This window comes from Carcharodon carcharias, chromosome 3 (assembly GCF_017639515.1).
Source record: "Carcharodon carcharias isolate sCarCar2 chromosome 3, sCarCar2.pri, whole genome shotgun sequence".
Lineage (NCBI taxonomy): Eukaryota > Metazoa > Chordata > Chondrichthyes > Lamniformes > Lamnidae > Carcharodon > Carcharodon carcharias.
This window is the reverse complement of record NC_054469.1, coordinates 562,158-585,162: the sequence shown is the minus strand read 5'-3', so window position 1 is coordinate 585,162 and position 23,005 is coordinate 562,158. Positions and strand designations below refer to the sequence as shown.

General features: G+C 45.7%; 1 protein-coding gene across 2 annotated transcripts in view; it reads right to left on the bottom strand.

The window, feature by feature from the left end:
• Positions 1-23,005, bottom strand: part of mapk15 (mitogen-activated protein kinase 15) — a 159,176-nt gene that overhangs the window by 2,192 nt on the left and 133,979 nt on the right. Inside the window, exons 10-13 of one of the 2 annotated variants that reach the window (XM_041185156.1) lie at positions 20,854-20,959; positions 14,427-14,679; positions 5,860-6,008; positions 5,575-5,739 (exon numbers count right to left, since the gene is read on the bottom strand). In XM_041185156.1, the coding sequence (XP_041041090.1) occupies positions 5,575-5,739; positions 5,860-6,008; positions 14,427-14,679; positions 20,854-20,959 (673 nt within the window). The remainder of the gene's footprint in view (positions 1-5,574; positions 5,740-5,859; positions 6,009-14,426; positions 14,680-20,853; positions 20,960-23,005) is intronic. The other variant, XM_041185157.1, reaches the window with a different exon arrangement.

The following is a 23,005-nucleotide window of genomic DNA, read 5'->3' as shown; positions in this document are numbered from 1 at the left end:
ATTCTTACAGGGGGTGACAGGGTGGATGTGGATAAGATGTTTCCCCTGGCTGGGGGGTCTAGAACCAGGGATACAGTCTCAGAATAAGGGGCAGGCCATTTAGGACTGAGATGAGGAATTTCTTTACACAGAGAGCGGTGAATCTTTGGAATTCTCTACCAGAGGGGGCTGTGGAAGCTCAGTCATTGAGCATGTTCAAAGCAGAAATTGATTGGGATACAGGGATAATGGGAAAAAACAGCTTAAGAGGTAGATGATTAGCCATGACCTGTTTGAGCAGGCTGATGGCTTACTCTTGCTCCGAGGTTCCTATGCTAGTCCTATTTCTAAAATCTTTTATTCCACTCGCCTTCAATTACACATTTCTAACACTAATGTTGCATCACAGTCCTACAACCCTCTGGGGAAAAAGCTTCCTTGACCTAAAACTATTACATTCACAGAGTTACAGAATTGTTATGGTGCAGGAGGCCACTTGGCCCATCGAGTTTGCACTGGCTCTCCGAATGAGCAGAATGACACACATTCAGCCCAAGCAACTTGTCCTGACCTTTACCCTCCACATGAGCAGATAGTTCTACTTGTATTTACAATAATTTCCATCATCCCTCTAATGTGATCCTCAATGCTGAACAGGAGCATTCTGTACCACGTTGACGTGTTATTGGGCGTGATGGTGTTGGGTTGTGTTCCTGACGTCAGCATGCCCGTTCTGGATAATACGGCTGGTGGGCAGGGCTAAAAATCAGGAGCCCGCCCACATCGGAAGCTGCCAATATCCCTTCAGTAAATTTATTTTGGTAAGAAACTTGGCACTGCCAACTCTGTCAATACAATCTTCCAAGTGAGGGAATTGGGGGGAAATCTGCTTTTGTTACCACATTGACATTCCTGTGATCTATACAGAATCTGGTCGAACCATCTGATTTAGACACGAACACAACAGGGAAACTCCAGCTGCTTTGTTTGGATTTAATGAGGTGATTTTCCAACTTGTACTGGATCTCTGCTTTCACCTGAGCCTGTTTCTCTGGCCCTAAGCAGTGAGGATGCTGCTTTATAGGAGGGGGTTCTCCTATTTCCACATCATGTACGGCTAAGATTGTACATCCTGGATTCTCCCTACAGACTCCTTTAAATTATGTGAGAAGGCTCGTTTGGTTATCTTGTTGTTCTGCATCTAAATACGAAAGCGTGCTGTCCAATCTCCCTGATAGCTCAGTGTTAGCTAACACTAGTTAGGTTCAAGAAGGCAGCTCACCATCTTCTCAAGGGCAATTAGGGATGGGCAATAAACACTGGCCCAGCCAGCGAAGCCCACATCCTGTGCATGAATATAAAAACCAGATAGTAGGAGCTTCAATTTGAGAGTTGTCTAGGCCTGCCTCTGCCTCATCCTCACTATCTCCTTCATCCTCCACTGTCCTCACTACCAGACACACCTATACTGGCTCACCCTCCTCCCGGCGGTGATATTCTTTAACATATTGATGTGACACAGACGATTCTTTTCCCTGAGACCTGGGGTGCCATGTCTAGTCTTCCTTAAAGTTCGCAATTAAATAAAAGTTGCTTTTATTTCATTGGAAAGATGTGATTGCACTGGAGGGGGTGCAGGAGATTCACCAGGATGTTGTCTGGGATGAAACATTTAAGTTATGAAGAGAAGTTGAATAGACTTGGGTTGTTTTCGTTGGAGCAGAGAAGACTGAGGGGTGACCTGATCGAGGTGTACAAGATTATGAGGGGCATGGACAGGGTGGATAGGGAGCAGCTGTTCCCCTTAGTTGAAGGGTCAGTCACAAGGGGACATAAGTTCAAGGTGAGGGGCAGGAGGTTTAGGGGGGATGTGATGAAAAACTTTTTTACCCAGAGGGTGGTGAGGGTCTGGAATGCGCTGCCTGGGAGGGTGGTGGAGGCAGGTTGCCTCACATCCTTTAAAAAGTACCTGGATGAGCACTTGGCACATCATAACATTCAAGGCTATGGGCCAAGTGCTGGTAAATGGGATTAGGTAGGTAGGGCAGGTGTTTCTCACGTGTCGGTGCAGACTCGATGGGCCGAAGGACCTCTTCTGCACTGTGATGCTGTGATATGGACAAAAGAGCTAAACTCCCGAGGTGAGGTGAGAGTGACTGCCCTTGACATCAAAGCCTCATTTGACCAAGTGTGGCATCAAGGAGCCCTAGCAAAACGAGTCAATAGGAATCAGGGGGAAAACTCTCTGCTGGTTGCAGTCACCAAGGTTCCTTCAACAGCACCTTCCAAACCCATGACCACTACCATCTAGAAGGATAAGGGCAGCAGATAGTTGGGAACACCACCACCTGAAAGTTCCCCTCCAAGTCACTCACCATCCTGACTTGGAAATATATCGCCGTTCCTTCACTGTCGCTTGGTCAAAATCCTGGAACTCCCTCCCTAACAGCACTGTGGGTGTACCTACACCACATGGACTGCAGCGGTTCAAGAAGGCAGCTCACCACCACCTTCTCAAGGGCAATTAGGGATGGGCAAAAAATGCTGGCCCGGCCAGCGAAACCCACATCCCATGGATGCCCTGGAGCTGAGATGATTGACCCCCAACAACCACAACCATCTTCCTTTGTGCTGGGTATGACTCCAACTAGTGGAGAGTTTCCCCCCGATTCCCATTGACTCCAGTTTTGCTAGGGCTCCTTGATGCCACACTCGGTCAAATACTCCCCAGATGTCAAGGGCAGTCACTCTCACCACATCCTCTTCCTGCACTGGCTGGCATTTCCGGCATGGGTGCCAGCTACGCTAACCTGCTCTGTGACAGCCTCCGAGGCTGGAGTGGTGAGGCTGCTGTGCTTCCTGCAGCCATCCCTGGAATACAGGACTTGCCTGATCAAGGTCTGGTGGGTGAAGCGGTGTGATGCCTTCTTCTTGAGGCTCTCAGCTTCTCTCTTCTGGCTGCCAGTCATCTCTGCACGTGTCCGGAAGATGGGTGAGCCGGGGAGAGTGAGATTGTGTGTTGGACGGGCCTTTAAATATGGTGGCCGGAGTTTGGGCCCCGCCAGCTGACAGTGGGCTGACGAATCAGCTCCCGACCCGCCAGGTGACTCAGCCCAGAACTCACCTGTGCATAATTAATGCCCCTCGAAGCGCAGAATCGGGGGTGAGTTCCTGCCATTGCGGACAGCGGGATGAGCACCGCTGAAACTACCTGTCACTTAGTCTCATCAATGGAAAATTCCACCCAAAGTAATTGTTTAGTTTTGCTGCCATTTCCCCATTCTCCATTATGAATTCTCCTGTCTCTGCCTGTAAGATACCCACATTTGTCCTCACTAATCTTTTCCTTTTCACATACCCAAAGAATCTGTTACAGTCTACCTTTATGTTACTCACTAGCTTTTATTCATATTCTCCTTTCCCTTCCTTTATCAGTCTCTTGGTCTTCCTTTGTTGATTCTAAATTGCTCCCAATCCTTGGGTTTATCATTTTCTTTGACAACCTTATAATCCACTCCCTTTGATATAATGCAGCCTGTAACTTGTTTTGTGAACATATGAAGTAATGTACCAGCCTGCTCCAGGAAAGCCCTCTCTCAAGCCCAAGATTTCAGTCCATGAGCAGAGCCTGTCAGCAGTGGCTAAGTTGACTTATTTCAGTAGCACACCCTCTCGAGCTGTCTGTATTGATGACGAGACACATACAAGGATTGACAAAGCAAGTGTAACCTTCGGCAGATTTTGAACATCAGTCTGGAAATGAAGAGGAGTAAGTCAGCCAACCAAAAAGGAAAGTCTATAGAGCGATAATCCTGCCCATTCTGCTCCACGCATGCAGGACTTGGACTGTGTACCAGCGGCATGCCAAGAAGGTCAATCACTTTTACTTGAGCTGCCTTCGGAAGCTTCTGATGATCTGATGACAGGACAAAATAGCAGACACTGAGGTGCTCAACTGAGCCAGCATGTTAAGCATCCACACCATATTGAGACAGTCACAACTGAGTTGGGCTGGTCATGTAGCCAGAATGCCTGACACTAACCAAAGCAAATCTCTGGGGAGCTTGAGCCTGGGGTGTGCTCTCATGGCAGTCAAAGGAAACACTACAAGGACGCTCTGAACGCTTCACTTAGGAGTTTTGATATCGACTTCGAGTCTTGGGAGAAGCTCATCCAGGATCTCTGCACATGGTGCAACCAAATAGAAAACAGTGCGGTTTCCTTCAAAAGCAAGTGCATATCAGAGACAGAGAGAAAACACAAGGAGAAGAAATCTCAAGCCAGCAACTCACCAAAACTTGGTCGCCTGAAGTATCCTGTCTTATTTGCAGCAGAACCTTCCAGGCACAGATTGGCCTTAGCCGTCACCTACATACTGCCAGAACCCTACCCCAACACTCCAGATGATGAACATGGTCATCTTTGCCTCAAAGGACAAACAACAAATTTATATGGCTGGTCCAATTTAGTTTCTGGTCAATTGTAACCCTGAAAATGTTGATGGTTGCTTCAGTAATGGTAATGCTGTCAAATACCAAGGGGTGATGGTTGGATTCTCTCTAGTTGGAGATGGTCATTGCCTGACACTGTGTGTTGCGAATGTTTCTTGCCACTTATCAGCCCAAGTCTGGATATTGTCCAGGTCTCGCTGCATTTGGACATGGACTGCTTCAGTATCTGAGAAGTCACAAATATAACTGAACACTGGCCAGGCTGGATAAGGATGGAGGATTTCCTTCCCTACTGGCTTGACCAGTAAACCAGATGGGTTTTTACAACAATCGATGATAGTTTCATGGTCACCATTACTGAGACTAGCTTTATAATCCAGGTTTTTAATTAATTGAATTTAAATTCCACTAGCTACCGTGGTGGGATTTGAACTCATGCCCTCAGTGCACTGGCCTGGGTCTCTGGATTATTAGCCTAGTGACATTACCACTATGCCACCATCTCTCCATATTGAAGGAAGGATATACTTGCTTATGAGGTAGTACAGTGAAGGTACAATAGGATGTCCTATGATGAGAGACTGAGTAAACTGGGTCTATAATCTTTGGAATTATTGAAACATACAAGATTCTGAAGGGAAAATGCTGGAAGAACTCAGCAGGTCTGACAGCATCTGTGGAGAGAAAGACAGAGTTAACATTGAGTCCATATGACTCTTCTTCAGAACTCTGAAGAGTCATACGGACTCAAAACGTTAACTCTGTCTTTCTCTCTCAGATGCTGTCAGAACTGCTGAGTTCTTCCAGCATTTTTTGTTTTTGTTTCAGATTTCCAGCATCCACAGTATTTTGCCTTTAAGATTCTGAAGGGGCTTTGACAGGGTGGATACTGAGGTTGTTCTGCTAGCTGGGGAATCTAGAACAAGGAGCACAGTCTCAGGATAAGGGCCGGTCATTTCAGACTGAGGTGGGGAATAATTACTTCACTTAAAGGGTTGTGAATCTTTGGAATTCTCTACCCTAGAGGGTTGTGGATGCTACTAGGCTACGGGGAAGGGCAGTGCGATTAGTTTGGGATTGATCCACAATTGCCCTCTATCCTTCAATCACCAGCTCTCCTGTCCTCCTGTCCTGTGATACTCACCAACGGAGCACAGGATACAGTCATTCCCATTCCTCGATGCCCAGTTTCCTTTCTGGTCAGGATGTTGTTGGTAGATGTCCGGTGGTGGTAGGAAATGGGGCGGATCCTGCTGACAGGAGATGACTTGATACTATGTGGCTCTGGGTTTGGGGGTCCCTGTGAACCCTGGCAAGACAGAAGCAGAAAACAAGTGGTGTCAACACCAACTCTGTTAAATACTTAGAGAACAGAAAGTGCATGGATGGGGAGTGGGGAGATGGAGGAAGCAGAGCAACAGTTACTCACGGCAATGATGTGCTGAGCCTCAACGCTCCATTGCTGTGTGCTGCAGAAATCCTGTGTATCTTGAGCTTCATTTACTCTGTTTACTGGGAAACCACGATTCTGATGGAACGCAGAGGGAATGTAGATCTGTCTTTTCCTGATCACATCATCTGCAGAGAGTGAGATATAGCGAGTGAGAGCACGAGGCAGAGTGAGTGTGGGTGGGGCCTCATGGCTTGCGAGGGGCTAACGAACACAGGCCAGTGTCAGTTGTTCGTGACGCCACATACCAAGAAGGAATAAAAAAAGCTTTTGGTCATCTCACTTCTGTTCCAAAATGTTGGAACTGAGCCATGTAAGAAGTAAAGCACCTTGACCCTGGGTCTCTAGGCTTCTGACCATGTCAAAGTTGCTATATAAATCTAAGTTATTCTTATTGTTTGAACTCTGAACCACAGCATCCGTTTCCAGTACTGTAACAGTATCTTTAATCAACAGAAGTGGGAACTTAATATTCCTGACCCTTCCTGAATGTATTGTGGTCAGGAATATTAAGTTCCCACTTCTTTTATTCGTTCACAGGATGTGGGTGTTGCTGGCTGGGCCAGCTTTAATTGCCCATCCCTAATTACCCTTGTACAGAGGGTGTTTAAGAGTCAACCACATTGCTGTGGGTCTGGAGTCACATGTAGGCCAGACCAGGTAAGGACGGCAGATTTCCTTCCCTAAAGGACATTAGTGACCCAGATGGATTTTTGTGACAATCAGCATGGTCATCACTAGGCTTTTATTGAATTCAAATTCCACCATCTGCCGTGGTGGGATTGGAACCCAGGTCCCCAGTGAATTACCCTGGGTCTCTGGAATACTAGCCCAGTGACAATACCACTATGCTGGAGCCAAGCTGTTCCAGTACAGCTACAACACTGGCATCTACCCAGTTAGGTGGAAAATTGCCCAGGTATGTCCTGTACACAAAAGGGACAAATCTAACCCAGCCAATTACTGCCCCATCAGTCTACTCTCCATCATCAGTAAAGTAATGGAAGAGGTCATCAACAGTGCTATCAAGCGACACTTGCTTAGCAATAACCTGCTCACTGATGTCCAGTTTGGATTCTGCCAGGGCCACTCAGCTTCTGACCTCATTACAGCCTTGGTTCAAACATAGACAAAAGGGCTAAACTCAGGATGTGAGGTGAGGGTGACTGCCCTTGACACCAAGGCAGCATTTGACCAAATGTGGCATCAAGGAGCCCTAGCAAAACTGAAATCAATGGGAATCGGGGGAAAACTCTCCACTAGCACAAAGGAAGATGGTTGTAGTTGTTGGAGGTCAATCATTTCAGTTCCAGGATATCACTGCAGGAGGTCCTCAGGGTAGTGTCCTCGGCCCAACCATCGTCAGCTGCTTCATCAATGACCTTCCTTCCATCATAAGGTCAGAAGTGGGGATGTTTGCTGATGATTGCACAATGTTCAGCACCATTTACGACTCCTCAGATACTGAAGCAGTCCATGTCCAAATGCAGCAAGACCTGGACAGTATCTACGCTTGGGCTGACATGTGGCAAGTAACATTCGCACCACATAAGTGTCAGGCAATGACTATCTCCAACAAGAGAGAATCTAACCATCACCCCATGACATTCAATGGCATTACCATCACTGAATCCCCCACTATCAACATCCTGGGGGTTACCATTGACCAGAAACTGAACTGGACTAGCCATATAAATACTGTGGCTACAAGAGCAGGTCAGAGGCTGGGAATCCTGCAATGAGTAACTCACCTTCTGACTCCCCACAGCATGTCTATCATCTACAAGGCACAAGTCAGGAGTATGGTGGAATAGCCCCCACTTGCCTGGATGAGTGCAGCTCCCACAACACTCAAGAAGCTTGACACCATCTAGGACAAAGCAGCCCCGCTTTATTGGCACCACATCCACAAACATTCACTCCCTCTACCACCGATGCACAGTAGCAGTAGTGTGTAACATCTACAAGATGCACTGCAGGAATTTACCAAGAAAAAAATTAATAAATGGCTGAATGCACTGGAAACTGTAAAAGCTTTGGGCCCTGACAACGTTCTGGCAATTGTACTGAAGACTTGTGCTCCAGAATTGCCGCGCCCTAGCCAAGCAGCTCCAAGTACAGCTACAACATTAGCATGTACCTCACAATGTAGAAAATTGTCCAGGTATGTCTTGCTAAAGAAAGATGGCTAAATCAAACACAAATCAATTACAACCCCATTCGTCTACTCTCAATCATCAGCAAAGTGATGGAAGGTGTCATCGACAGTAGTATCAAGCGGCACGTACACAGTAATAACCTGCTCACTGACACTTAATTTGGGTTCTGCCAAGGCCATTCTGCTCCTGACCACATTACAGTCTCGGTCCAAACAGGGACAAGCGAGCTGAACTCAAGAGGTGAGGCAAGGATGACTGCCCTTGACACCCTTTATTATAGACTCCAGCATTTTCCCTATTACTGATGCCAGCTAACAGGTCTGCAGTTCCTTGTTTTCTCTCACTCTCCTTTCTTAAATACTGGGGTTACATTTGCCACCTTCCAATCTGCAGGAACCATTTCAGAATCTCTAGGATTTTGGAAGATGATCACCAACGCATCCACTATCTCTGCAGTCACCTCTTTCAAAACCCTGGGATGTAGATCAGGTTCAGGGGATTTATTTACTCTCAGTCCTATTAATTTTTCCAGTGCTTTTTTTTTTAAACTAATATTAATATCTTGCAGTTTCTCATTTACACTAGTCCCTTGATCCTCCATTATTTTTGGTAGGTTTTTAGTATTTTCTTCTGTGAAAACAGAGACAAAGTATTTGTTTAGTTTCTCTGCCATTTCCTTATTTCCTATTATAAATTCTCTTGACCCCACTTGTAATGGATCCACATTTGTTTTTCCTGATCTTTCCCTTTTACTTACCTATTGAAACTTTTATAGTCCATTTTTAAGCTTCTCGCTAGTTTACTCTCATTCTATTTTCCATTTCTTAATCTTTTTCTTGGTCCTCCTATGCAGAATTCTAAAATGCTCCCAGTTCTCAGGCTTACCATTTTTTGGCAACTATATATGCTTTCTTCCATTAGTCACGATTGGAACACTTTCCTTGCTGGGTTTTTGTGCATTAAAGAAATATATTTTTGAAAAAAGAGACACTTTGAAGCTTTTCGTCTTGCACTCATTAGGACACTTCACAAGAATACCAATTTCAGGGGAAAAAAACAATTTATACTGTATGTGAAGAGACGCGTTGGGATTCTTACAGTTACACAGGCTATAAGATTGTTTTTTTCAGCACCTGGTAAACAAGGCCTGAGCCGTTTGCTCACCATGCAAGCTTAATACTGAAATAGGGCAGATCAAAGCCATCCTGTGGGATAATGGCTATCCTCATCAAATCATTTCATGCTGTATAGCATGCAGCTCATGATCGGGCCTAAGGCCATCACTTTTGGTCCTGAAAAGTGCCCAGTTTACCTCAGATTTTCCTGGAAATGCAAGGTCTCTCAAAATATTTGAGTAACACATGAAGCTAGCTGTATCACGGTGCTACTATGCAGTAGCAACACTAGTGGTATTCGCTACGAACAGGATGCTGCCGTCGAGCCAAAAAGATGTTCTGCCTATCACAAATGAGCAATGTGGTATATGAATTTCAGTGCCAGTATGACACTAGGTATGGAGGTAATACATCCCAAAGACTGGCAGATCGTATCAACAGCATGCCCCAGCCACTGTTCACAATGGGCAAGGTACAGACCATACCCAACCAACCCGTGCTTGCAAAACTCAAAAACACAGTGTCCAACATTAGATGTGATTCCGTGTGTGCACTGGAAGCTAGATATATTAATACACAAGGCTCCGTTCTTTACAAACAGAAAGAACATGTATACACATTGTGTCTGTTTCAGATCAATGAAATAAATGCCAGCCATTCACTGACTTATTCTTCAGGGTACTGCCTTGACCAATCAGGATGAAGCTGCCTGGTTTAAGTTTCAAATAATGCTTGGCAGTTAAGTGTCAGTCACCATCAATTGGTACATTCTCCATGGCGATGCTTTTACCAATCAGAGTCTACTTGCCAACTAATCAGTACTCTCTTCTCATACAGTATAAATTGTTGTCTCCCCCTTATATTGGCATTCTTGTGAAGTGTCCTGATGAGTTCAAGATTAAAAGCTTTGATATGTCTCTTTTTTCAGTAATACTCAAGTTCTGTACTACTAACCGACTATTTGAATGTATTTTTGTTGTAACCTATGTATTAGTTCTGTAAGTGCTAGCCATTGCCTGTCATACCTTTTAACATAGTTTCCCAATCTACCATGGCCAATTTGCCCCTTTCATTGCAAACTTTTACTGTTTCCTTTGTTTAGAATTAAGACCCTAGACTCTAAATGATCATCACTTTCAAACTTAATGTAAAATTCAATCATATTATGGGCACTTTTTCCTAAAGGCTCCTTTACAACAAGATTATTAATTAGCCCATTTTCATTGCACAATACTAGATTTAAATGCCATGTACAAAGGAATGTTCTGTTGAAACAGGCACAATGAACGTACATATTCTTTCTGTCTGCAAAGAACAGAGCTATGTGTGGGAATATAGCTTCTAGCATACGTAAGGTGCAAGCATGGGCTGGTTGGGTATGGTCTGTACCTTGCCTGCTGCTAACAGCTGGAGGAGCCTGGTACGATCCGCTAGTCTTTGGGATGTACAGCCTACATACCAGCATCACACTGGCACTGAAATTCATTGCGCGATATGAAATCTTTTTGGCCTGACAGCAGCATCCTGTTAGTGACGAATACCACTCATATTGCTACTGCATAGAAGCAGCGTGAAACAGCTAGCTTCACCTGCTGCTCGAATTTCTGAGATACCTTACCCTTCCAGGGTAATCTGAGGTAGACTGAGCACTTTTCAGGGCCAAAAGTGATGGCCTTAGGCCCATTCATGAGTTTGCGTGATATACTGTGATTATCCTGCAGGATAGCTTTGATGTGCCCTATTTCAGCATCAAATTTGCATGGTGAGCAAATGGCTTGGGCCCTATTTGAGAGGTTGCCAATAAGGCCAACATTATAGCATGTGGAGTTGCAGGAATGCTAACACATACATTGATCAGTGAAGGTAGGCTTGAGGTAGACAGTTGTAGAGAACCCCCTGGCAGATTCCTCAATTAGCACACTGTTTTTATTGTTCGTTCATGCGATGTGGGAGTCATTGGCTAGGCCAGCCCTAATTGCCCTTGTTCAGAGGGCATTTAAGAGTCAGCAGCATTTCTGCAGCTGTGGGTCTGGAGTCACACGTAGGCCAGACCAGCAGATTTCCTTCCCTATGAGTGAACCAGACGTGTTTTGATGACAATCGTTTCATGGTCATCATCAGACTTTTAAATCCTGATTTATATCAAATTCGAATTTCAACATCTGCCATGGTGGGATTCGAACCCGAGTCCCCAGGGCATTACCCGGGTCTCTGGAATACTAGCCCAATGACAATACCACTAATCCACTGCCTCCCTAAGGGAAGGGAGCTCATTTGACTGCTCCATTTCAAAGGTGAATTTGAGTGCAGGATGGAGCCCATTTAGGTGCGCAAGAAAATATTTACATGGCGGTTCTGGATTTAAGTGTAGCAAATGTATCATTTACATATTGGAAATATGCAAGGGGTAGGAGGTTAGGCATCATTCCATTGAAGACATGTTTCTCATGAAACCCAACAAAGATGTTTGCAAGAGCTGGGCCTAGAGGGGTTCCCATAGCAATGCCATTTGGGCATACATGGCGTCATTAAAACGGAACTCAACTGCTCAAGTTGCTGAGTTCGTAAGTTCAATGAATTCTGATTTACATAATGGCAGCAGGTCTTGGTTGCCATGATATAGTGCTGCAGTGCAAATGTCTATGACTTCCTTAAGTGGAGCATTGGTGAATAGGCTAGCAATATCAAATGAGCACATGGACATGGCATTGCTATCGATATTGCAACTCCTGTATGATCTTTGCAAATGTGAAGGAATCCTTTACCGTGTATGTGGGAAACTTGGTCAAAACTGGTTGTAGCAATTCAACCAACCTTTTGGCCAATTCGTGTTGTGCAGAACCGGTCATCGATAAGAAAGGATGTAAATGGACATCACTTTTATATGTCTTGGGCAATTCATACATACGCAGATGCAGCAAGCTGTGAGGACAAATCCTATCATATATACCACCTGGTAGCTGATTGCTCTTACACAAGTCCGACAAGCACTTTTTTCCAGTTTGCTTTCGACCAAGGCTGTCCAGTCATGCTGAGCGGCAGGTCCAATGAATACAAATTTGGGCCCATCATTAAGAAAAGCATGCATTTTGTTGATATAGTCATGCTTGTTAAGGATGTCTATTCCAGTCCCTTTGACAGGATTACAGATATGTATGTCTGGGTTGACCCTGAGGCTTCACAATGCTACCAGATATTCGCAAGGCATCTGAAAATTGGCCAACTCATTTGGAGTCCCACAACATGCATGCACTAGATCAGCTAGGCATGTTTACAAGGATTCATCTTCAGTGGATGCTGGTTTGTGGTGTGATAGCTGGGAGTAGAGGAGTTTGAACTCAGCTAATACCTCTTTCCATTTGATCTGGGACAAAGACACACCAAAATTGAAACCATGTGCAAGAACAAATTCTTCACTTTCAGAGAGTACATGGTCAGAGAGATTTACGACATGTTTGGTGGTGTTGTTAACTGTGCTGCCACTGCCAACCAATCAGCACTCTCTTCTCATGAAGTATAAATTGTTGTTCCTTTTACATTTGGTATTCTTACGAACGTCCTGATGAGTGCAAGATGAAAAGTTTTGACATGAGTATTTTTTCAGCAATACTCAAAATTAAATAGGTGAGCAACAAGGTGGTCAATGGAGTATAATGTGGCATAGTGTGAGGTTGTTTACTTTGCTAGTAAGAATAGGGAAGCAGGATTTTTTTTAAAAAGGTGAGAAGCTTGTAAATGTTAATGTTCAGTGGGGCTTGGATGTTCCTGTACAATGAACTCAATGCGAGCATGCAGGTACAGCAAACAATTAGGAAGGCAAGTGACATGTTGGCCTTTATTACAAGGGAACTGGAGTATAACAATAAAGAAGCCTTGCTACAATTGTAGAGTGTCATGAAGCTATTAATGTATATAATATTTTGGAAAATATTTTTCTTTTAAAATAGAGGTTTAGTCTGTGGATGTGTCTTAATTGGATTAAAGCCAACAATCTGGTGCTTTGATGGGTACTAGTTTTAATATGGAAGGAAGATAGCGTGCATTTACATTTTTGAATAGAGCATTCAAGAGTGGGGTGAAAACTTGACGTCTATCTAGCAGCTACCAAACAATATGTTTAGATTACTAATAAAATTGGTACAATGAAAGAGGTTTAATTGTTAAAAGGTGAAGTGCAAAGAGGCTGGTGAGACAATGAGAATTTGAATTCAATCAGTGGTGGTCAGTATAACTACAACAGTTTTTGGGTGTGCAGAGCAGAGACAAAGTAAGATTAAAAAAAGGCAGCTGCAAGCCTCCAACTGGCTCCACAGGAACCAAAGTGAAAAGAACCTCATTTTGAATTAATAAGGTGAAAATGCTTTGCCTGATGTTTGGTTAAGTCTGGGTTGTTGTTGCCTTAATGGAGATTAGTTTGGGGATTTGTTAAAAGTTAAAAGCAATTTGTAGGCATGTGTATATATATTTTAACTTGTGTAAATTAATAAAATGTCTCATTTAGTTTAATGTAAAACCTCGAAAACTGATGGTCTGATTCCTGAATTTAGAGTCGCATCTCAAACATAACACTTAAAATTATAGGTTATTACAGTTGTTTCTCTCTGGGATTTTTAAGTTACTGCGCTTTACCAACTGCATCGGTCATAACAAGAGGGCTTTAGCGAGATCACATTTGAAATAGTGTATGATTTGGTCTTCATTTTAAGGATATATTTGAATTGGAGGCAGTATAGTGAAGTTTCACTAGATTAGTCCTTTGGATGAAGGGGTTTGTCCAATGATGAGAGGCTGAATGAATTGGGTCGATACTCTCTGGAATTTTGAAGAATGAGAGAGTGAGCTCATTGAAACCTACAAGACTCTGAAGCAGCATGATAGGGTAGACACTGAGAGATTGTTTCCCCTGGCTGGGGAATCTAAAATACAGGGGCACAGTCTCAGGATAAGGAGCCAAGCATTTTGGAATGAGATGAGGAGAAAGTTTTGCACTCAAAGGGTTGTGCATCTTTGAATTCCCTGCCCCAGAGGGTTGTGGATGCTCCATCAATGAATACATTTAAGGCTGGGATAGACAGACTTTTGGTCTCCTAAGGAATCAAGGGATATGGAACAGGCAGGAAAGTGGAGTTAAAACCACAATCAGATCAGCCGTGTTCATATTGAATGGTGGAGCAAACTCAAGGGGCTTAACGGTCTACTCCAGCTTCTATTTATGTTCTTATGTTATAGATGCTTAGAATAATAGCAGAAGCCATTGACACCTGATACTCACTGTGGGAGGGTCCGTATGATAATGTACTGTGAGTTATTGGGTTATATGAGCTGAGGTTTGCAGGGGCTTGGCTGAGCACACTGTCGCCATGTACAACAGGTTGAATGGCTCCCTCTGTGATGGATGGGCTTGTGGCTTTGGGACTAGCTGCTGTTGGTTCTCTCTGCTCAAGGTCTGGTGATGGTTTCACTGGTTCTGGTCCCTTCAGCAAACGCTTCTGGAGCCGACCATTCATCTTCCTCTCCAAAATCATCTGAACAAGAGAGCAACAATCATTATCTATACAGAACTCCCTAAAGAGCATCCACTGCCTCTTAGACCAGCCCACCTTCTGCCCCATAGCCTCATGCATGTGGTGGTCTGGAGCTATGATTGTGATGGTAAAGGTGCTAATATTCTTTCCATTACAATGCTGACCAGGAGTCTCTCCTGTTCTTATCACTGCTATTTATGTTTTTATTCTTTCATGGGATGTAGGCATCACTGACTAGGCCAACATTTATTGCCCACTAATTACCCTCGAGAAGGTGGTGGTGAGCTGCCTTCTTGAACCGCTGCACTCCATTGCCATGCATTGGGAGGATTTGCAGTTCGATATTCAACCTTGTTTGGCTGCGTTATGGATACACTTTCCTTGGCCATCAAATATTCCAGCAATAGCACTGAAGACTTGTGTTCCAGAACTTGCCGCACCCCTAGCCAAGCTGCTCCAGTACAGCTACAACACTGGCATCTACTCGGGTATGTGGAAAATTGCCCAGGTGTGTCCTGTACACAAAAAGCAGGACAAATCCAACGCGGCAATTACTGCCCCATCAATCTATTCTCCATCATCAGTAAAGTTATGGAAGGGGTCATAAAGAGTGCTATCAAGCGGCACTTGCTTAGCAATAACCTGCTCACTGAATTTCAGTTTGGGTTCCATCAGGGCCACTCAGCTCCTGACCTCAGTACAGCCTTGGTTCAAACATGGACAAAGGAGCTGAACTCCTGAGGTGAGGTGAGTGACTGCCCTTGTCATCAAGATGCACTGTAGAAACTCACCAAGGCTCCTTCAACAGCGCCTTCCAAACCCATGACTGCTCCGTATAGAAGGACAAGGGCAGCAGACACATGGGAACACCATCACCTGGAAGATCCCCTCTAAGCCACTTATCATCCTGACTTGGAAATATATCGCCGTTCCTTCACTGTCACTAGGTCAAAATCCTGGAACTCCCTCCCTAACAGCGTAGGGACTGCAGCCGTTCAAGAAGGCAGCTCACCACCATCTTCTCAAGCGCAATTAAGGATGGGCAATAGATGCTGGGCCACATCCCATAAATGAAAAAACAAAAACCCAGAGATTTTAGCTCAGAGGCAGAGACGCTACTCACTGCACCACAAGGTTTCCTATGCTTAAGCAAGGTGGTTAGCATTTAAAGAATTAATAGATGGTTTGGAACAAATTTACATTCCTTTGAGGCACAAAAAGCGGGCAAGAAAAGTGATCCAACCATGGCTAACAAGAGAAGTTAAAGATAATGAACATAAGAATTAGGAGCAGGAGTAGGCCATTTGGCCCCTCGAGCCTGCTCTGCCAATCAATAAGATCATGGCTGATCTGAATGTAACCTCAACCCCATTCCTGCCCACCCTGATAACCTTTCACCCCCTTGTTAATCAAGAATCTATCTCGCTCTGCCTTAAAAATATTCAAAGACTCTGCTTCCACTGCCTTTGAAGAGTTCCAAAATTTCTCATCTCTGTCTTAAATGAGCGATCCTTATTTTTAAACAGTGACCCCTAGTTCTAGATTCTCCCAGAGGAAACATCCTCTCCACACCCACCCCAACAAGACCACTTAGGATCTTAAAGATTTCAATCAAGTCATCTCTTTCTTACACTTCTAAACTCTAGTGACACAAGCCTAGCCTGTCCAGCCTTTCCTCATAAGATAACTCGCCCATTCCTGCTATTAGTCTAGTAAACCTTCTCTGAACTGCTTCTAACATATTTACATATTTCTTTAAATAAGGAGGCCAGCACTCCAGATGTGGCCTCACCAATGCCCTGTACAACTGAAGCATAGCCTCCCTATTATCAGGTCAGCCATGATCTCATTGATTGGCGGAGCAGACTCGATGGGCCGAATGGCCTACTTCTGCTCCTACGTCTTGTGGAATTCAATTCCCCTCACAATAAATGATAACATTCTATTAGCTTTCCTAATTACTTACTGCATCTGTATACTAGTCTATTCTATTAGATTATTATTATAGATATTAATCTAATCTATTAGATTATTATTTGATACTATTAGATCAAAGGAAGAGGCATATAAAGTTGTCAACAAAGGAGGAAGCCTGGGGATTGTAAAGGAGAATAAGGAAATGGTAGAGACACTAAACAAATTGTGTCTTCATGGAGGGAGATACCAAAACCTTCCCTGAAATATTAGGGAGCCCAGGAGCCAAGATATTAGTGAGATTGAGGACCTGAAAGAAAGAAATTAATGGGACTGAAAGTTGATAAATCCCCTGGACTGGATGATGTACATCCCAGAGTGTTGAAAGAGTTGGCTGTGGATTGGAAGGTTGCACATATAACCCCACTGTTTACGAAAGGAGGGAGTGTGAAAATGGAACTACAGATGTGTTAGCCTGACATCAGTAGCAGGGAAAATGCTAGGATCTATTATAAAGGTGAAAGCTGGGTATTTAGAAAATAATGGTAGAGGTAATTAGGCAGAGTCAACATGGATTTAGGAAAGAAAAATCATGTTTGACAAACCTGTTGGGAGTTTTTTGAGGATGTTACTAGTAGAATAGATAAGGGAGATCCAGTCGATGTGGTGTATTTGGATTTTCAGAAGGCTTTCAATAAGGTTCCACCCAGGAGGTTCGTAAGCAAAATTAGAATACATGGGAGTTTTCTTATCTTTGTGCCACTATCAGCACCTTCTTTAGTCCTCACCATTACTAGTAACACTCCTTTTGTCTTGTGTCCATGTCTTTGTCAATCTCTCCTTAGCCCTCATCTATCGCTGGCCTTCTATCCTGCTCCAACCCTTTTAAACAGTATAAATTCCATCACATTTCTGCTTCTCTTTAGCTCTGAAGAGTCAGATGGACTCGAAACGTTAACTTTGTTTCTCCCTCCACAGATGCTGTCAGACCTGCTAAGTTTTTCCAGCTTTATGTTTTTATTTCAGATTTCCAGCATCAGCAATGGGGGTAACATAGTGGCATGGATTGAGAACTGGTGAACAGGCAGAAATCAGACAGTATGGATAAACAGATCATTCTCAGGACGACAGGCTATGACTAGTCGGGTACCACAGGAATCAATGCTGGGACCCCAGCTGTTCACAATATATATCAATACAAAGAACAAAGAACAAAGTCCAGCACAGGAACAGGCCCTTCGGCCCTCCAAGTCTACGCCAATCATATTGCCCGTCAACTAAAACATTTTGCACTTCCGGAATCCGTATCCCTCTATTCCCATCCTATTCATGTATTTGTCAAGCTGCCTCTTAAACACCACTATCGTACCTGCTTCCACCACCTCCTCTGGCAGCGAATTCCAGACACTCACTACCCTTTGCGTAAAAAACTTGCCCCGCACATCACCTTTATAGTTTTCTCCTCTCACCTTAAATCTATGTCCCCTAGTAATTGACTTTTCCACCCTGGGAAAAAGCTTCTGACTATCTACTCTGTCCATGCCACTCATAATTTTGTAAACTTCTATCAAGTCGCCCCTCAATCTCCATCGCTCTAGTGAGAACAATCCGAATTTCTCCAACCTCCCCTCATAGCTAATAAACTCCAGACCAGGCAGCATCCTGGTAAACCTCCTCTGCACCCTCTCCAATGCCTCCATATCCTTCTGGTAATGTGATGACCAGAATTGCACACAATATTCCAAGTGTGGCCTAACCAAGGTTCTATACAGCTGGCAAGGTTCTATACAGCTGCTGATCTGGACGTGGGGACAAAATGTAATATTTTCAAATTTGTTGATGTCACAAAATTTGATGGGAATGTGTGTTGTGAGGAGGATGCAAAGAGGCTCTGAGTGGGCAAGAACATGGCAGATAGAATATAATGTGGAAAAAAGTGAAGTTATTCACTTTAGTAAGAAAAACAAAATTTTTTAAATATTAGTTCATGGGATGTTGGTGTTGCTGGCTGGTTCAGTATTTATTGCCCATCCCTAGTTGCCCTTGAGAAGATGGTGTGGAGCTGCCTTCTTGAACCACTGCAGTCCACATCATGTTCGTATACCCACAGTGCTGTTAGGAAGGGGGTTCCAGGATTCTGACCCAGTGACAGTGAAGGAACGGCACTATGTTTCCAAGTCAGGATAGTGAGTGACTTGAGAGGGGAACTTCCAGGTGGTGGTGTTCCCATCTATCTGCTGCCCTTGTCCTTCTAGATGGGAGTGGTCATGAGTTTGGAAGGTGCTGTCGAAGGAGCCTTGGTGAATTCCTGCAATGCATCTTGTAGATGGTACACACTGCTGCTGCGCGTCAGTGGTGGTGGGAGTGACTGTCAGTGCATGTGGTGCCTATCAAGTGGGCTGCTTTGTCTTGGACAGCGCCAAGGTTCTCGAGTGTTGTGGGAGCTGCACTCATCCAGGCAAGTGGGGAGTATTCTATCACAAACTCCTGACTTGAGCTTTGTAGATGGTGGACAGGCTTTGGGGATTCAGGAGGTGAGATACTCATCACAGGATTCCTAGCCTCTGACCTGCTCAGAATATTACTTAAATGGGGAGAGATTGGCAAGTGTTGATGTCCAAAGGAACCTGCGTGCTCTTGTTCAAGAGTCACTGAAAGCTAATATGCAAGTGCAACAAGCAATGAAGGTGGCAAATGGTATGTTAGCCTTCATTGCGAAGGGGTTTGAGTACAGGAGCAAGGAAGTCTTGCTACAGTTGTATAGAGACGCACCTGGAGTATTATGTGCAGTTTTGGTCTCCTTAGCTAAGTAAGGGTATACTGGTGAATGCGGGAGTGCAACCAATGCTCATGAGACTAACCCCTGGGATACTGAGATTGTCCTATGAGGAGAGATTGAGGAGACTGGGCCTGTGTTCTCTAGACTTTAGAAGAATGAGAAGCAACCTCATTGAAATACACAAAATTCTTACAGGGCTCGCCAGGACAGATGCAGGAAGGATGTTTCCCCTAGTTGCCGGGGGGGTGGGGTCCAGAACCAGGGGACACAGTCTCAGAATAAGGGTTAGAATTCTCTACTCCAGAGGCTGTGGAAGCTCAATCATTGAGTATGTTCAAAGTAGAGGTCGATAGCTTTCTAGATACCAATGACATCAAGGATAACGGAGATCACGAGAGGATAGCTTTGAGATAGATGATCAGCCATAATTCAGTTGAGTGGTGGAGCAGGCTCGAGGGGCCAAGGTCCTACTCTTGCTCCAATGCACTTATGTTCTTGGCAAGGAAGTTATTGCTATAAATCACTGGTTCAGTCTGAGATGGAGTATTGTCTTCAGTTCTGGGCACACAGGCAAGGAACAGGGTCAATGCTTTGGAAAGTATACAGAAAAGATTTAGTAGAACATAGAAAGGAGTAATTTGACAAGGAAGTATTCAATGAACGGCATGACACTAGGAAGTTCTAAGGAACAAAGGGACCTTGGTGTGTGTGTCCATAGATCTCTGAAGGCGGAGGGGCATGTTAGTGGGGTGGTGAAAAAGGCATATGGGACACTTGCCTTTATCAGTCGAGGCATAGATTACAAAAGTAGGGAGGTCATGTTGGAGTTGTATAGAACCTTGGTGAGGCCACAGCTGGAGTACTGTGTGCAGTTCTGGTCGCCACATTATAGGAAGGATGTGATTGCACTGGAGGGGGTGCAGAGGAGGTTCACCAGGATGTTGCCAGGGATGAAACATTTAAGTTATGAAGAGAGGTTGGATAGACTTGGGTTGTTTTCGTTGGAGCAGAGAAGACTGAGGGGCGACCTGATTGAGGTGTACAAGATTATGAGGGGCATGGACAGGGTGGATAGGGAGCAGCTGTTCCCCTTCGTTGAAGGGTCAGTCACAAGGGGACATAAGTTCAAGGTGAGGGGCAGGAGGTTTAGGGGGATGTGAGGAAAAACTTTTTTACCCAGAGGGCGGTGATGGTCTGGAATGCGCTGCCTGGGAGGGTGGTGGAGGCGGGTTGCCTCACATCCTTTAAAAAGTACCTGGATGAGCACTTGGCACATCATAACATTCAAGGCTATGGGCCAAGTGCTGGTAAATGGGATTAGGTAGGTAGGTCAGGTGTTTCTCACGTGTTGGTGCAGACTGGATGGGCCGAAGGGCCTCTTCTGCACTGTGTGATTCTGTTACTAGGGTGGAGGGAATTCAGTGATAAGGAGAGACTGCTGAACCAGGCAGTGGGCAGACTGGGATACCCTGATACGTCACCTCATACAGTCTGTTCCGATACTCTCCCACAGAGAGCTGTGTGTCATCATTTACTGGAAGGATAATATCATAATCCAGCCCTGGTTCCTTCAATGGGTTGTGGAACCTGTAATGTGGCAATACAAAAACTGAGCTCACTGGCTGACTAAAGCAACACACATACACACACACAGAGACACACAAACACACACACAGACACAGAGACACACAAACACACACACAGACACAGACAGGCACACACAGACGCAAAGAGAGAGACACACACTCATGCGGGCAGAGACGCGCACTCACGCGGGCAGAGACGCGCACTCACGCGGGCAGAGACGCGCACTCACGCGGGCAGAGACGCGCACTCACGCGGGCAGAGACGCGCACTCACGCGGGCAGAGACGCGCACTCACGCGGGCAGAGACGCGCACACACGCGGGCAGAGACGCGCACTCACGCGGGCAGAGACGCGCACTCACGCGGGCAGAGACGCGCACTCACGCGGGCAGAGACACGCACTCACGCGGGCAGAGACACGCACTCACGCTGGCAGAGACACGAACTCACGCGGGCAGAGACACGAACTCACGCGGGCAGAGATACACACACGCGGGCAGAGACACGCACACACGCTGGCAGAGACACGCACTCACGCGGGCAGAGACACGAACTCACGCGGGCAGAGACACGCACTCACGCGGGCAGAGACACACACACATGCACGCACTTGCGCCAGGGCAGAGACACACACACGCGCTAGGGCAGAGACACACACGCGTGCCAGGGCAGAGACACACACGCGCGCCAGGGCAGAGACACACACGCGCGCCAGGGCAGAGACACACACGCGCGCCAGGGCAGAGACACACACGCGCGCCAGGGCAGAGACAGGGCTGAGTTTACCCTGTGTTGGAGTATCTCAGTCCCTCCCCCGGTTTACACTGTGTCGGGGTAACTCAGTCCCTCAGAGTTTACTCTGTGCTGGGGTATCTCAGTCCCTCACTGAGGTTACCCTGTGCTGGGGTATCTCAGTCCCTCCCTCAGTTTACCCTGTGTCAGGGTATCTCAGTCCCTCACTAAGTTTACCCTGTGTCGGGGTATCTCAGTCCCTCACTGAGTTTACCCTGTGTTGGAGTATCTCAGTCCCTCCTCCAGTTTACCCTGTGTCGGGGTAACTCAGTCCCTCACTGAGTTTACCCTGTGCTGGGGTATCTCAGTCCCTCACTGAGTTTACCCTGTGCTGGGGTATCTCAGTCCCTCACTGAGTTTACCCTGTGCTGGGGTATCTCAGTCCCTCCATCAGTTTACCCTGTGTCGGGGTATCTCAGTCCCTCACTGAGTTTACCTTGTGTTGGGGTATCTCAGTCCCTCCCTCAGTTTACCCTGTGCTGGGGTATCTCAGTCCCTCACTGAGTTTACCCTGTGTCGGGGCATCTCAGTCCCTCCCTCAGTTTACTCTGTGCTGGGGTATCTCAGTCCCTCACTAAGTTTACCTTGTGTCGGGGTATCTCAGTCCCTCCCCCAGTTTACCCTGTGTCGGGGTATCTCGGTCCCTCACTGAGTTTACTCTGTGCTGGGGTATCTCAGTCCCTCACTGAGTTTACCCTGAGCTGGGGTATCTCAGTCCCTCACTGAGTTTACCCTGAGCTGGGGTATCTCAGTCCCTCACTGAGTTTACCTTGTGTCGGGATATCTCAGTCCCTCCCTCAGTTTACCCTGTGTCAGGGCATCTCAGTCCCTCCCTCAGTTTACTCTGTGCTGGGGTATCTCAGTCCCTCACTAAGTTTACCCTGTGCTGGGGTATCTCAGTCCCTCACTAAGTTTACCCTGTGCTGGGGTATCTCAGTCCCTCACTAAGTTTACCCTGTGCTGGGGTATCTCAGTCCCTCACTGAGTTTACCCTGTGCTGGGGTATCTCAGTCCCTCACTGAGTTTACCCTGTGTCAGGGCATCTCAGTCCCTCCCTCAGTTTACTCTGTGCTGGGGTATCTCAGTCCCTCACTAAGTTTACCCTGTGCTGGGGTATCTCAGTCCCTCACTAAGTTTACCCTGTGCTGGGGTATCTCAGTCCCTCACTGAGTTTACCCTGTGCTGGGGTATCTCAGTCCCTCACTGAGTTTACCCTGTGTCAGGGCATCTCAGTCCCTCCCTCAGTTTACTCTGT